Consider the following 14,110-nt stretch of genomic DNA (forward strand, 5'->3'; position numbering starts at 1 on the left):
TGCATTCATAACATTCTCACCAACAAGCTCAAATCACCTAATTTAGGCTTTATATGAAATAGCACTTACAAAACATATTCCACAAGTCCACCCAGAGAAGTACAAAAAAAAAGATAAGAAACAGAAATAACGTAATTGTTCATTCTAAATAATAAATGTCTTTTTTTTAAGAGATTTTTTGTTTTGTTTTGGATATTAGTCAAAAGGCACAGCTCAATTTAAAGAGGAAGAAATTAAGCTGATGTTTAAGTCCACGGTAACCATGACAACCTGAATGATGTAACCAGGTGATGTTGGGCGACAGTCTTTGGGATTATTTAAAGATACACTATATTGCCAAACGTGCTATTTATGCATCCAAATATGGTCAATTTCATGAATTTTTCTTAACAAATCCATACTATTGGTCTGCTATTATGAACCAATTTCATTTGAAAATAGCTTGAGAACAGATTTATTAATTCTATGGAATTAATAGAAGTGTTGTAAGACCTCGTCCACCCCCAACACCCCCCCCCCCCCCACCCCACACACACACACACACAAATTGCATTGACTGAAAAGAGCTAGGTTGGATAAATTTTTTATTAAATCTATCTAAGGAACTTGTCAGCCATGAAAGCAAAATCTCCAGATTCTTTTCCACCTATTAAACTGCTTAGTCATCTTTACTTCGTCACTCATGGCTCAAAAGACCTTTGAAAAAGAGTTTGTGAAGATGATGATTTTTTTTTTCTTTTGGGGTAAATTTTCTAAAAAGTAGTAATTTGGGAGATGTGAAGAATCCGCCTGACAGCAACGATACTTCTACTTTTGGCAGTATTGTTTAAATATGGTTCTGATTTTGGCTCGCGACAGACAGCAAAAAAGAAAAAAGAAAGAAATCTACCAAGCGACGCCTTGTAACTTAAAAAGTAGTAAGTTGAGGTACCACTGTCACTTCCAAGATGAGCGAGTGATTGATTGATCGGTTAATTGATTGATGACACCCCCCCGTCCCCCCAACTGTCCAATGGCTAGCCGGACGCCAGATTGCGCTTTCATCATTCAGTCGCTCTCGCGGTTGAACCATTTGGGACCTTGAGCACGCATCCCGCCATCTTAATCCTCAGACATGGCGTGCCACTTGGCGATCTGGCGCCGCGGGTGCTCGCAGATCTCCCGCCAGTGCTCACCGGCGGTGCCCGCCACCGTCGTGCCCATCCGCAGGCGCCCGAGGACCGGTTTCGGGCAGCGGGAGTTGCCCACGTCCGAGTCCATCAGCAGCAGCTCCACGCTGGTGTCTCTCAGGCCCTCGTCGGAGGGCAGGTCAAAGGTGAAGAGCTCATTGAAGACGGGGTTGGGGGCACATTTCTTCACGTGTGTCTTTTTCTTGCACACACGCTTCTTCCCATGATACAGGTTGACTTTGACGTATGGATCTACGGAAGGAATAGGAGAAAACCATGATACTTATAACACGATGACTCAGCAGAAATTACATTTTGTTTCGATGAGTTTGAGTGTAAGTGTCAAGAGTACAAAATCCCAGCTACTGCACCTGACGGTCCGTTGTTGTCATTCTTGGGCAGGTGACGGGCCTTGAGGACCACCACGGTCAGAGTGTTGGTGGTAGACTGGTAACACAAGGAGAGCAGCAACTCGCCTCGGCCTGACGACTTCTGTGACGACACAAACGAGATCAAGTTATTTAAAGTTACTAAATATGACACTTTAACCATCCATTCCTCACCTTGAGATTCCTTTTGATGATCTCCCGGCTCATCAACACGCGGCCTTCCGACAGGTCGATTCCTGAAAGCGGGACGAGGGTCTCGCCGATGATCTCATCCCGGGAGAATCTGTCAAAGCTGAGCACCATAAACTGCAGAGCCAGTTCCGACACTCTGGGCAGCGGGATCCCGTAGAAGCTGAAGGTTTCATCAAAAGTCGGGTCCAGAGTCTTCCTCAACACTCTGGTTTTCACCCGGTGCTTCTTCTCTGGCAGTAGGGTCAGCTTGATGTATGGGTCCGAGGTCAAGGACTGCTCATCAGTTGGGCTCAGGCCATGAGCTTCCTGGAGTCAGAAATATAAACATTGCAGTTAAAAACAATAACAAATAAGACATAAAAATAAGGGCTCAAGTCTTGTGCTTTGCGGAACGCCAAGGAATAAAAATTGTGTTTTAAAACGGACCGAGGATTGTCATGGCACCATTTAGGAATATTGGAATAGAGCAGCTCAGGGATGACGGCAGAACGAGACCATTTGGAGATTTGAAAACAAATAGAATCTTAAAATGATGCAAGCAGAGAAATCTGACGATTGCTGGCTGACTCCAAAATGCATTACAGTAATCCAGCTGGGAAAGGCTTACCTTAATGTGGACAATGAAGGCCTTCTTTTCTGGTTGGTACTCCAAGGCAAAATGGAGGGTGCCAAGCCTTCCCTCTCTCTCGTCCGCAGCCGGAGTTGGGGCCTGGCTGGATGTGGCGCTAGACGGTGAAGCGGGTTCCCGACGGTCTATCACGGCAGGCTGGGTGAAGCCGGCATGTGGCGAGGGCAGCTCCAAGTCGGGTGAACTGCGCACCTTGTGGTGGTGAAAAGGTTTGGTAGGGAAGTTGCCGTTGAGGTCCCGTTGCTCCAGGTCCAGATGCAGGGCCGGTCTGGAGCCGCTGGGACTCGACGGCAGCTTCGGACTGGCCGTGGGCGTCATGGCTGTGTGGCAGTTTCCATTAACGTCCGTTTTGCTGACTTCATTTGTTGTCATGCCGGTGGTGGAGGCAAACTTCTTCTTGCCGCTGAGGCTCTCTGGATAGATGTCGACACCTTTGAGCATGTGCACAAACTTGTACGGGGGCGTCTTCTGGCCTTTGGTGTTTTTGCGCTGGCAACAGATCCACGCAAAGGCAGACGCAGTGAAGATCAGGCCGAAGACGCTCACAACCGCAACACTTGCTGGGACCTCCACTGGAGAGCAGCAAAGGGAATAGAAAACATGAAATATGGTGCATATGGGCCTTAATAAAACTAAAGTCCGCCGAACACCGAGCGAAGCGACTAAAATGGGCAATCGACACAAATTACAGCTGGCAATTGACCCTCACACACATTGAACCATTATAATCACTATTTAGACATTTCTCATACCATTCAGTATTTATATTGATGTAAAAAAGCTGCGACATATTGTGATTCTCCTGCAATCTTACATCTTCTTAATGTGCATGTTTTAAGGCAGTGGAAATGATGAAGTATGTTAAATGTTGACTAATGTTATTATCCATAACAGTTGAGTTGAGTTGCCGGCCATTTTGGTTTGAAGCAGCCATTTTAAACAAATTCCATGTCTCGCATTCTTAAAAAATCTTACTTGGATCCCGCTTGGTTGCTAAACTTTTAGCCATTTGATAACCATTTGGATTTTTGGAATGAAAAGGGGGCCGTTTATCACTGCTCGCAGCTTCAGTTGTTGTTATCCCAGAGTCACTAATACTGCTACTAGTAAAGACAACAACAGGCATGTTTTTGGACAGCTGTTTGGATGCATGATAAAAGAAAAAAAAGCAGCGTCTTATGTAATACACAATGGGGATTTAATTACGCACATCTGAGTGCACATGTTCAAGCTAAGGATGAGCCAGTCAACGCTTTAACCAGCATTTTTTCATATTAAATGTCATCATTCTATCCTTATTTTGTGACTGGGGAGCTTCTTGTCTTCGGGTGTGACTCAACAGAACGACAGCCAGGCCTTAACACGCATTCCCCGGGTCCTGATGGCTCAATTTCAATGGCCGTTTATTGCTCTCCACTCCCCAGAAAGAAATAGTGGCCATATAGAACTGACTACTGAAAATGTGTATTTTACCGACATTTCCACGACTTGTCTTGATTAATATTTGGTCCTTTGATTGTTTGTTGATTAGCTGCCCCGCCCTAATGCGTTGAGCGCACAATTAAAGCCCAAACAATCATCGATTCTAAACGGGACGGACATTTTTAAGCACTCCACTTGGAGTCTGCTTCATTTAGTCGATTTAAGTCAGACAAATGAAAGTTAATCAACCTCACGTGCGGTATACATGACTGATGTTGTTATTACGGAGGGGGGGTGGGGGGGGGCATTTTGACATCCAAACAAAGTGTTCTCGTACATGAACGAGGTATCAACGGTGTTCGGGTGTGGCAAAAAGTCCAAAAGGATGCAGACTCACCAGGCTGGGCTCCATCCTCCAGCGTCATCGGCGCCATGGTCGCTATCCGAGGTGCTGGAATCTTTTTTTTCCCCCCCTTGGAAGCAGCCGAGTGGGAGCTTTGACTCCACTAAATAATGAATGAGGTTGCAAGTCAATAATTGAAAGCAAGATGAAGACGGTTGTTGTTTGTTCTAATCTCGCTGCTCTGCTGCTACTGTCCTCTGTGTGTGTGCGTCCCACACCCCACCCGTCCTCCTCCCTCCATCACCATGAGCTCATGCGCGCGGTGACGCAGTGGTGACGCAGTGGTGACGGAGCCTGCCTCGCATTGGTTCTGTCATTGTTGTGGCCCTAAAATTATTTATTTACTCCAAGCAATGCATATTCGTCTTATCTACTTAGGTCAGAGACATATAGTAACGAACGAAACTCTTCTTTTTTTCTTCTTTTCCACCAGGTGGCAGAATTAATCTGTGAATGTGGACAATAAATGATTGGGGACAAACGGACGTAGACATTTTATTACAATGTCCTTGCTGACATCTGGTGTTCTTTAAGTAGAAAGCAGTCTTCAATGGAATTTTCCAAATTGCCAGTGCCAGTGGGTTTGTTATTGTGTTTCACTATGACTCATTTAATATAAATGCGTGGTTATGGCTAACTACGTGCATGGTCTCAGAGCAAATCCCCTGCTCAAGTTACCTCCATGGGGTCTCGCAAACCAATGCTGGAGAGTAATGCACGTGGGCAGAACTAAACCTGCAGCGAGACGTTTTGAGAACTGTTTCGTATGAGAAGAATATATAAGAGAAGATGCCTGATTTGTAAAGCGAGTTTGTTTTGATCAGTTGTATTTTACAGAATAATTCATTCAAGGACCAAAAAAACAAAAGTCTTTGAACCTAAATATGCTTTCTATTTGGTGATTTTACATTCATTCCACAATTTGCCTCCATATAATATCCATTACTAGCTTTTTAGAAAATAGTAGCAGAAAATTGTGATTAATTGCGATAATTGCGGAATCTTGTGGGATTAATTCGTTAAAAAAATATTTTTGTGAGTAATATCTCTTCTCTTCACTGACTGGACTTGAACCCAAAATATTTTCAGAGCCTGTTCTACTGCTTTTGCTGATAAGATTTTGTTGAAACCAAAACATAAAAAGGGCTTGGTAAAATCTGGATCACTTGACAACATGTACAAGCACAGAACAAAGGGAGACTGTGCCAACATGGACTAAACCCTGAGGGGGGGGGGGGGGGGGCGATTGGGGGGGACAGATCTTCTGAAAATGACAGATCTATCAATAAAATGCTTTTGAGCTTTTGGCAGAAATTGTGAGTAATGTGTATTTGAAGTATTTGTTTCTGTGGAAATGAAAGTGAGTATTGAGGGGCGTGCCAAACTCAAGTCGTACAATATAGTGCAACAGTTTCCTTTTGACATTCACTCGTGATCGCCGCATCCATCACACAACAAGAACATTCTTGTAAGCTGATCAAGATTTATATCTGGGAGAGCTGGTTATTGTCTTATTATGAACTATTCTCTTTTCAGGACAGTTCCATCTTGCAGACTAATGGCAGCGACCTTGGGCAGAAGCCTTTACCTGGCCTTCACGCTGCTTTGTCTGCTTGGCCGCGCACAACCGCTGTATTACAAGGTAAACTACTGGTATTTTATCAAATAAATCGGGGGTTCCGTACGATGACCTGTCAGTATTCCCTGATTCTTCCAGGAAGCATTAGAAAACCACGTGAAAGAATTACAGCAAGGGTTAGAGAAATTAAAGGTGAGATTCCTTTCTGTGCTGTGTGTGTGTGTGTGTGTGTGTGTGTCACTGGCTTTCTAATGTGTGTTTTGGCACAACAGGTGGAGAATAAGGCATTGACTGGACTAGGGTTAGTCCTACAAGAAAACATGAAGCCCATCATGGTCTATCTCGACACGCAGACGCCAGATATTCCGTCACTGCTGATAGTAAAAAAGGCCTTCGACCTTCTTGTGACGCAAGCTGAGTCCATCCTGGGTATGTCGGGGGACTTAAATAACGAAATCATGCTTTTGGAGAAAGACATGAAAAAGCAGGAGAAGCGGGTGAAACTCCTGGGGGAACTCTAAAAGCTTCGCTGATTGTGAATATTAGGTGTGGCTAAATGATGAACTATTTTACTGCCAAAACGTTATCGAAAAGACAACCCAGAGAGTGCCAGCCGATTTCAAGCATTTTCACTCATCTGTCACTGCAAACAGATTATTGTGTGCTATGACTACATAAACAGGGTGGATGATACCATATGAAAGATTGGATTCCATTCTTTTATTAGGAAAAAAAGTATGTTTCTTCCTTATTCCGTTTTTTAGTAATCACCATTTGAAAATAGGTAATTTGAGTGACATCAAGCGAAAATGGGAAACAATAATGAAAATACAAGCTTTTTATGAAGATACATTTACTGCAAAACAGTGACTTTGACACTAATATTTTTTCATTTAGTGACGCTCTGTGAATTAGAATTAACGCTTAGATCATTCAGTCAACATTGAAAACTTTCTATTTCCTAAGATACTCCAAGTTTTCATGTAATTTGACACCCGGCAGCCCATTGAAAAGAGATACAATGCTGCCATCTGCTGGCCATAGTTAGTGGGTGTTTTTGGATTTCCACAACCCCATTTACAAACCAGCGCTGCACAAGACGTTGCACTGCCCATTGACAAAACGAAACGTAGTTGACGTCAATTGACGTTTTTGGCGGTAAAAGGGGTCATGGAATATTATATCATAAAACAGTAAATCTGATGCTGCTTTTAGTAATTACATGTACTCAGGTGTGTTAAATTGCTGCCTATTAGTCAGCAGGGTGAAGCGATGAGTCAAATCTATTCTTTCAGCTGTGCGTGCTGTGTTACAAAATAACCAGTACAGTCATAGAAATGAAAACAAGGAAATAATTATTCTTCTTGCTCAGTATTTCTGTTGGTCTACTGTGAGAAACTATTAGAATTTCTTAAGAAATTGAAATATAGAATAATATGCTATTGAATTAAATGTTAATTAATGAAATTAAATAATATGGACTCATACTGTATGTAAAAAAAACTGCAATATGTTGGTGGAATGATTTTGATGAAAAATGCAATATATTTGTGATAAATGTGGAATGATATCAAAAGATGTGGAATGTTATTGAAAGATATGTAATGATGTAGAATGATACTGGTGAAAAAAATGTGCAATGATGTGGAATGATATTAAAAATACACTAATATTGAATTATAATTACTGATATTGGTTAAAAAAATATATATTAAAAAACGCATGGTGATGAAAAATGTGGAAATGTAGTTTTTGAAAATCATTCCCGTGAGCTGAACATTTTGTACTATGAACAGGACTGATGTGAATTTGTTATGTTTTGAATGTGTCATTGGGAATGAATGGGGATTTTTTTGGGGGGGTGAAAAATGTGGAATTGTGGGAAAAAGTAATAGTCTGCATGGTGGGAATTTTTTTGAATATGTTGAAGCTGGAAAGAGGACAATCATTCTATAAATGTCGAAGTAGAAGCACGTCAGACCCATGAGAAGAGGATAAAGGCGTAGACTTAAAAATTCCATTTACTAAAAATTTTTTATCTTTGTAATCTATGCCGGTGACAAGCAGAACAATTACTGTAAATGCTCTTCCATTCAATAACAGTGATCTGTTGTTTTTTTCTAATGCATAATTGGCTAAAAAAAGAGAATCCTTCCCCATTTGCCTTACTTGTCTTTGGGTTTTCAAATGTGATTTATTACAAAAACAAGACAAAACAATACATAGGATTCCACAGAACAAAGTTACTCCTTGCGTCTCGGGCACCGGTGCAAACCCGACCGGGAGGACGGCATCGAAATCACGAGACCTTTTTGGTCCCGGAAAGCGAATACCGACCTGGTCACTTTACAGCTCGGCAGTCCTTTGGCGCCTTTCGGATCGGCGAGGGTCCCAGATTGAGAGAAGTTGTGTTTTGCAGTGCATTACTCTTTGGAGGAAAGAATGAAAGCAGGATGAGGAAGGACAGTATGGCTTTTGCATGTCTTTGAGTCCTTCAGACACGCTCCGATTGCACAGTCCGCTCCAAGTAACGTATCACATACAGAGTTTCTCTTTTCAATCCGCGTGGCATCTCTTCATGACACCATCCAACGGCAGTGACAACTTTGTGGGCTATTATTGCTCCCGGTGGCTTCCAGATGCAGAATATGCGTCTCAAATGGAGCTTTCTTCACATGGAGCGAGGGGTGCTGGTGATTTAAACACGGGGAAGTTGGCAAATTCTTCCTCTAGTCCTGTCATCACTTCCCCTAGGCCCTCATCCATTTCATTCCCCTCGATTGACTCCCTCTCCCCCCCCTCGGAACCCCCTCCCTCCCTTCTGGCAGTTCGTCCGTCCAGAACGTCTACAGATAAAATGTTGTAGTTAGCATACAAAGTGTTCCCGCTTCCGTTTCTGGCTTTGTTGCCGGCCGTCGTGGCACTCACACTGTTGCCGTGGTGACTGCCGTTTCCCTGCTTCCGGACTTGGCTGGCATCGCCGGCCGTGGCCGCGATCCCGTTGCGCTTCTCCGTCAAACAGAACCCTGGTTGCGGGGCGTCGGAGGAGGAGCCCAGCAAGTTCCGCCCCACCCCTTCCCGTAGACCGCCGGCATGCCGACGTTTGACAAAGTAGAAGAGCATCACCCCGAAAAGCAACCCCGCGAAGAAAAAGAGGACATAGAAGGCCACCACGTGACGAGTGCATCCCGCCACGGATCCCGCAGTGCTGGGGCCCTCGAGTGTCAGCTGATAGGCCGCTCGACGGCAAGGAGTGGGGTCATGGATTTGGCCTTCCTGTTCAGGGAAGAGAGACGTTTATTGGCTCCTTTGTGAGTGACTCGAGGATTAGTAGCATCTCTGTATGTATCTTTGTGTGTCTCGAATCTATCTATAGAAATGTATCTATTAGGGGTGTCAAAATGAGTGCGCTAATTTTGAGTTAATTTAAAGTTTCTTTCTTTCTTTAATTTTTTTTTAACGCGTCATTAACTCATTTGCTCCCAAAAACATATAAAAACGTTCTATTTTAAATATTGCCATGGACCCCAAAACATATTCATACGTTTTTTGTTTTGTTTTTTAAGATGCCTGATTTGTAAAGCGAGTTTGTTTTGATCAGTTGTATTTTACAGAATAATTCATTCAAGGACCAAAAAAACAAAAGTCTTTGAACCTAAATATGCTTTCTATTTGGTGATTTTACATTCATTCCACAATTTGCCTCCATATAATATCCATTACTAGCTTTTTAGAAAATAGTAGCAGAAAATTGTGATTAATTGCGATAATTGCGGAATCTTGTGGGATTAATTCGTTAAAAAAATATTTTTGTGAGTAATATCTCTTCTCTTCACTGACTGGACTTGAACCCAAAATATTTTCAGAGCCTGTTCTACTGCTTTTGCTGATAAGATTTTGTTGAAACCAAAACATAAAAAGGGCTTGGTAAAATCTGGATCACTTGACAAGATGTACAAGCACAGAACAAAGGGAGACTGTGCCAACATGGACTAAACCCTGAGGGGGGGGGGGGGGCGATTGGGGGGGACAGATCTTCTGAAAATGACAGATCTATCAATAAAATGCTTTTGAGCTTTTGGCAGAAATTGTGAGTAATGTGTATTTGAAGTATTTGTTTCTGTGGAAATGAAAGTGAGTATTGAGGGGCGTGCCAAACTCAAGTCGTACAATATAGTGCAACAGTTTCCTTTTGACATTCACTCGTGATCGCCGCATCCATCACACAACAAGAACATTCTTGTAAGCTGATCAAGATTTATATCTGGGAGAGCTGGTTATTGTCTTATTATGAACTATTCTATTTTCAGGACACTTCCATCTTGCAGACTAATGGCAGCGACCTTGGGCAGAAGCCTTTACCTGGCCTTCACGCTGCTTTGTCTGCTTGGCCGCGCACAACCGCTGTATTACAAGGTAAACTACTGGTATTTTATCAAATAAATCGGGGGTTCCGTACGATGACCTGTCAGTATTCCCTGATTCTTCCAGGAAGCATTAGAAAACCACGTGAAAGAATTACAGCAAGAGTTAGAGAAATTAAAGGTGAGATTCCTTTCTGTGCTGTGTGTGTGTGTGTGTGTGTGTGTGTCACTGGCTTTCTAATGTGTGTTTTGGCACAACAGGTGGAGAATAAGGCATTGACTGGACTAGGGTTAGTCCTACAAGAAAACATGAAGCCCATCATGGTCTATCTCGACACGCAGACGCCAGATATTCCGTCACTGCTGATAGTAAAAAAGGCCTTCGACCTTCTTGTGACGCAAGCTGAGTCCATCCTGGGTATGTCGGGGGACTTAAATAACGAAATCATGCTTTTGGAGAAAGACATGAAAAAGCAGGAGAAGCGGGTGAAACTCCTGGGGGAACTCTAAAAGCTTCGCTGATTGTGAATATTAGGTGTGGCTAAATGATGAACTATTTTACTGCCAAAACGTTATCGAAAAGACAACCCAGAGAGTGCCAGCCGATTTCAAGCATTTTCACTCATCTGTCACTGCAAACAGATTATTGTGTGCTATGACTACATAAACAGGGTGGATGATACCATATGAAAGATTGGATTCCATTATTTTATTAGGAAAAAAAGTATGTTTCTTCCTTATTCCGTTTTTTAGTAATCACCATTTGAAAATAGGTAATTTGAGTGACATCAAGCGAAAATGGGAAACAATAATGAAAATACAAGCTTTTTATGAAGATACATTTACTGCAAAACAGTGACTTTGACACTAATATTTTTTCATTTAGTGACGCTCTGTGAATTAGAATTAACGCTTAGATCATTCAGTCAACATTGAAAACTTTCTATTTCCTAAGATACTCCAAGTTTTCATGTAATTTGACACCCGGCAGCCCATTGAAAAGAGATACAATGCTGCCATCTGCTGGCCATAGTTAGTGGGTGTTTTTGGATTTCCACAACCCCATTTACAAACCAGCGCTGCACAAGACGTTGCACTGCCCATTGACAAAACGAAACGTAGTTGACGTCAATTGACGTTTTTGGCGGTAAAAGGGGTCATGGAATATTATATCATAAAACAGTAAATCTGATGCTGCTTTTAGTAATTACATGTACTCAGGTGTGTTAAATTGCTGCCTATTAGTCAGCAGGGTGAAGCGATGAGTCAAATCTATTCTTTCAGCTGTGCGTGCTGTGTTACAAAATAACCAGTACAGTCATAGAAATGAAAACAAGGAAATAATTATTCTTCTTGCTCAGTATTTCTGTTGGTCTACTGTGAGAAACTATTAGAATTTCTTAAGAAATTGAAATATAGAATAATATGCTATTGAATTAAATGTTAATTAATGAAATTAAATAATATGGACTCATACTGTATGTAAAAAAAACTGCAATATGTTGGTGGAATGATTTTGATGAAAAATGCAATATATTTGTGATAAATGTGGAATGATATCAAAAGATGTGGAATGTTATTGAAAGATATGTAATGATGTAGAATGATACTGGTGAAAAAAATGTGCAATGATGTGGAATGATATTAAAAATACACTAATATTGAATTATAATTACTGATATTGGTTAAAAAAATATATATTAAAAAACGCATGGTGATGAAAAATGTGGAAATGTAGTTTTTGAAAATCATTCCCGTGAGCTGAACATTTTGTACTATGAACAGGACTGATGTGAATTTGTTATGTTTTGAATGTGTCATTGGGAATGAATGGGGATTTTTTTGGGGGGGTGAAAAATGTGGAATTGTGGGAAAAAGTAATAGTCTGCATGGTGGGAATTTTTTTGAATATGTTGAAGCTGGAAAGAGGACAATCATTCTATAAATGTCGAAGTAGAAGCACGTCAGACCCATGAGAAGAGGATAAAGGCGTAGACTTAAAAATTCCATTTACTAAAATTTTTTTATCTTTGTAATCTATGCCGGTGACAAGCAGAACAATTACTGTAAATGCTCTTCCATTCAATAACAGTGATCTGTTGTTTTTTTCTAATGCATAATTGGCTAAAAAAAGAGAATCCTTCCCCATTTGCCTTACTTGTCTTTGGGTTTTCAAATGTGATTTATTACAAAAACAAGACAAAACAATACATAGGATTCCACAGAACAAAGTTACTCCTTGCGTCTCGGGCACCGGTGCAAACCCGACCGGGAGGACGGCATCGAAATCACGAGACCTTTTTGGTCCCGGAAAGCGAATACCGACCTGGTCACTTTACAGCTCGGCAGTCCTTTGGCGCCTTTCGGATCGGCGAGGGTCCCAGATTGAGAGAAGTTGTGTTTTGCAGTGCATTACTCTTTGGAGGAAAGAATGAAAGCAGGATGAGGAAGGACAGTATGGCTTTTGCATGTCTTTGAGTCCTTCAGACACGCTCCGATTGCACAGTCCGCTCCAAGTAACGTATCACATACAGAGTTTCTCTTTTCAATCCGCGTGGCATCTCTTCATGACACCATCCAACGGCAGTGACAACTTTGTGGGCTATTATTGCTCCCGGTGGCTTCCAGATGCAGAATATGCGTCTCAAATGGAGCTTTCTTCACATGGAGCGAGGGGTGCTGGTGATTTAAACACGGGGAAGTTGGCAAATTCTTCCTCTAGTCCTGTCATCACTTCCCCTAGGCCCTCATCCATTTCATTCCCCTCGATTGACTCCCTCTCCCCCCCCTCGGAACCCCCTCCCTCCCTTCTGGCAGTTCGTCCGTCCAGAACGTCTACAGATAAAATGTTGTAGTTAGCATACAAAGTGTTCCCGCTTCCGTTTCTGGCTTTGTTGCCGGCCGTCGTGGCACTCACACTGTTGCCGTGGTGACTGCCGTTTCCCTGCTTCCGGACTTGGCTGGCATCGCCGGCCGTGGCCGCGATCCCGTTGCGCTTCTCCGTCAAACAGAACCCTGGTTGCGGGGCGTCGGAGGAGGAGCCCAGCAAGTTCCGCCCCACCCCTTCCCGTAGACCGCCGGCATGCCGACGTTTGACAAAGTAGAAGAGCATCACCCCGAAAAGCAACCCCGCGAAGAAAAAGAGGACATAGAAGGCCACCACGTGACGAGTGCATCCCGCCACGGATCCCGCAGTGCTGGGGCCCTCGAGTGTCAGCTGATAGGCCGCTCGACGGCAAGGAGTGGGGTCATGGATTTGGCCTTCCTGTTCAGGGAAGAGAGACGTTTATTGGCTCCTTTGTGAGTGACTCGAGGATTAGTAGCATCTCTGTATGTATCTTTGTGTGTCTCGAATCTATCTATAGAAATGTATCTATTAGGGGTGTCAAAATGAGTGCGCTAATTTTGAGTTAATTTAAAGTTTCTTTCTTTCTTTAATTTTTTTTTAACGCGTCATTAACTCATTTGCTCCCAAAAACATATAAAAACGTTCTATTTTAAATATTGCCATGGACCCCAAAACATATTCATACGTTTTTTGTTTTGTTTTTTAAGATGCCTGATTTGTAAAGCGAGTTTGTTTTGATCAGTTGTATTTTACAGAATAATTCATTCAAGGACCAAAAAAACAAAAGTCTTTGAACCTAAATATGCTTTCTATTTGGTGATTTTACATTCATTCCACAATTTGCCTCCATATAATATCCATTACTAGCTTTTTAGAAAATAGTAGCAGAAAATTGTGATTAATTGCGATAATTGCGGAATCTTGTGGGATTAATTCGTTAAAAAAATATTTTTGTGAGTAATATCTCTTCTCTTCACTGACTGGACTTGAACCCAAAATATTTTCAGAGCCTGTTCTACTGCTTTTGCTGATAAGATTTTGTTGAAACCAAAACATAAAAAGGGCTTGGTAAAATCTGGATCACTTGACAAGATGTACAAGGACAGAACAAAGGGA

General features: G+C 42.1%; 3 protein-coding genes across 3 annotated transcripts in view; 1 reads left to right on the forward strand and 2 right to left on the reverse strand.

The window, feature by feature from the left end:
* Positions 1 to 567: 567 nt before the first annotated feature.
* On the reverse strand, positions 568 to 4,433 carry syt4 (synaptotagmin IV). Its single transcript, XM_086058076.1, has 5 exons — positions 4,198 to 4,433; positions 2,358 to 2,950; positions 1,733 to 2,056; positions 1,541 to 1,661; positions 568 to 1,421 (listed from the first exon to the last, which is right to left on the reverse strand). The coding sequence occupies exons 1-5, from the start codon at positions 4,232 to 4,234 to the stop codon at positions 1,102 to 1,104; spliced, it is 1,395 nt and encodes a 464-aa protein (XP_085914202.1). The 5' UTR covers positions 4,235 to 4,433; the 3' UTR covers positions 568 to 1,101.
* Positions 4,434 to 8,816: 4,383 nt separating this feature from the next.
* Positions 8,817 to 11,879, forward strand: LOC147159451 (uncharacterized). Its single transcript, XM_086058528.1, has 4 exons — positions 8,817 to 9,093; positions 10,093 to 10,198; positions 10,274 to 10,327; positions 10,408 to 11,879. Exons 1-4 carry the CDS (start codon positions 8,876 to 8,878, stop codon positions 10,654 to 10,656), a joined length of 627 nt encoding a protein of 208 aa, XP_085914654.1. The 5' UTR covers positions 8,817 to 8,875; the 3' UTR covers positions 10,657 to 11,879.
* A 421-nt stretch (positions 11,880 to 12,300) lies between these two features.
* Positions 12,301 to 14,110, reverse strand: part of sema4f (sema domain, immunoglobulin domain (Ig), transmembrane domain (TM) and short cytoplasmic domain, (semaphorin) 4F) — a 30,215-nt gene continuing 28,405 nt past the window's right edge. Inside the window, exon 16 of the transcript XR_015090446.1 lies at positions 12,301 to 13,411. The gene's annotated coding sequence lies outside the window, so the exon portion shown is untranslated. The remainder of the gene's footprint in view (positions 13,412 to 14,110) is intronic.

Source organism: Leptonotus elevatus, chromosome 17 (assembly GCF_054856555.1).
Source record: "Leptonotus elevatus isolate MCC_2025b chromosome 17, RoL_Lele_1.0, whole genome shotgun sequence".
Taxonomy (NCBI): domain Eukaryota; kingdom Metazoa; phylum Chordata; class Actinopteri; order Syngnathiformes; family Syngnathidae; genus Leptonotus; species Leptonotus elevatus.

Bases quoted from the DNA above. Each gene is read 5' to 3' on its own strand.
- LOC147159451 (XM_086058528.1), top strand. From the start codon at position 8,876: ATGCCGACGTTTGACAAAGTAGAAGAGCATCACCCCGAAAAGCAACCC. The intron at 10,199-10,273 runs GTAAACTACTGG...TGATTCTTCCAG, and splicing joins CACAACCGCTGTATTACAAG to GAAGCATTAGAAAACCACGT. The intron at 10,328-10,407 runs GTGAGATTCCTT...TTGGCACAACAG, and splicing joins AAGAGTTAGAGAAATTAAAG to GTGGAGAATAAGGCATTGAC.
- syt4 (XM_086058076.1), bottom strand. From the start codon at position 4,234: ATGGCGCCGATGACGCTGGAGGATGGAGCCCAGCCTG. The intron at 2,057-2,357 runs GTAAGCCTTTCC...TTCTGACTCCAG, and splicing joins CCTTCATTGTCCACATTAAG to GAAGCTCATGGCCTGAGCCC. The intron at 1,422-1,540 runs GTGCAGTAGCTG...TTCCTTCCGTAG, and splicing joins TGACAACAACGGACCGTCAG to ATCCATACGTCAAAGTCAAC.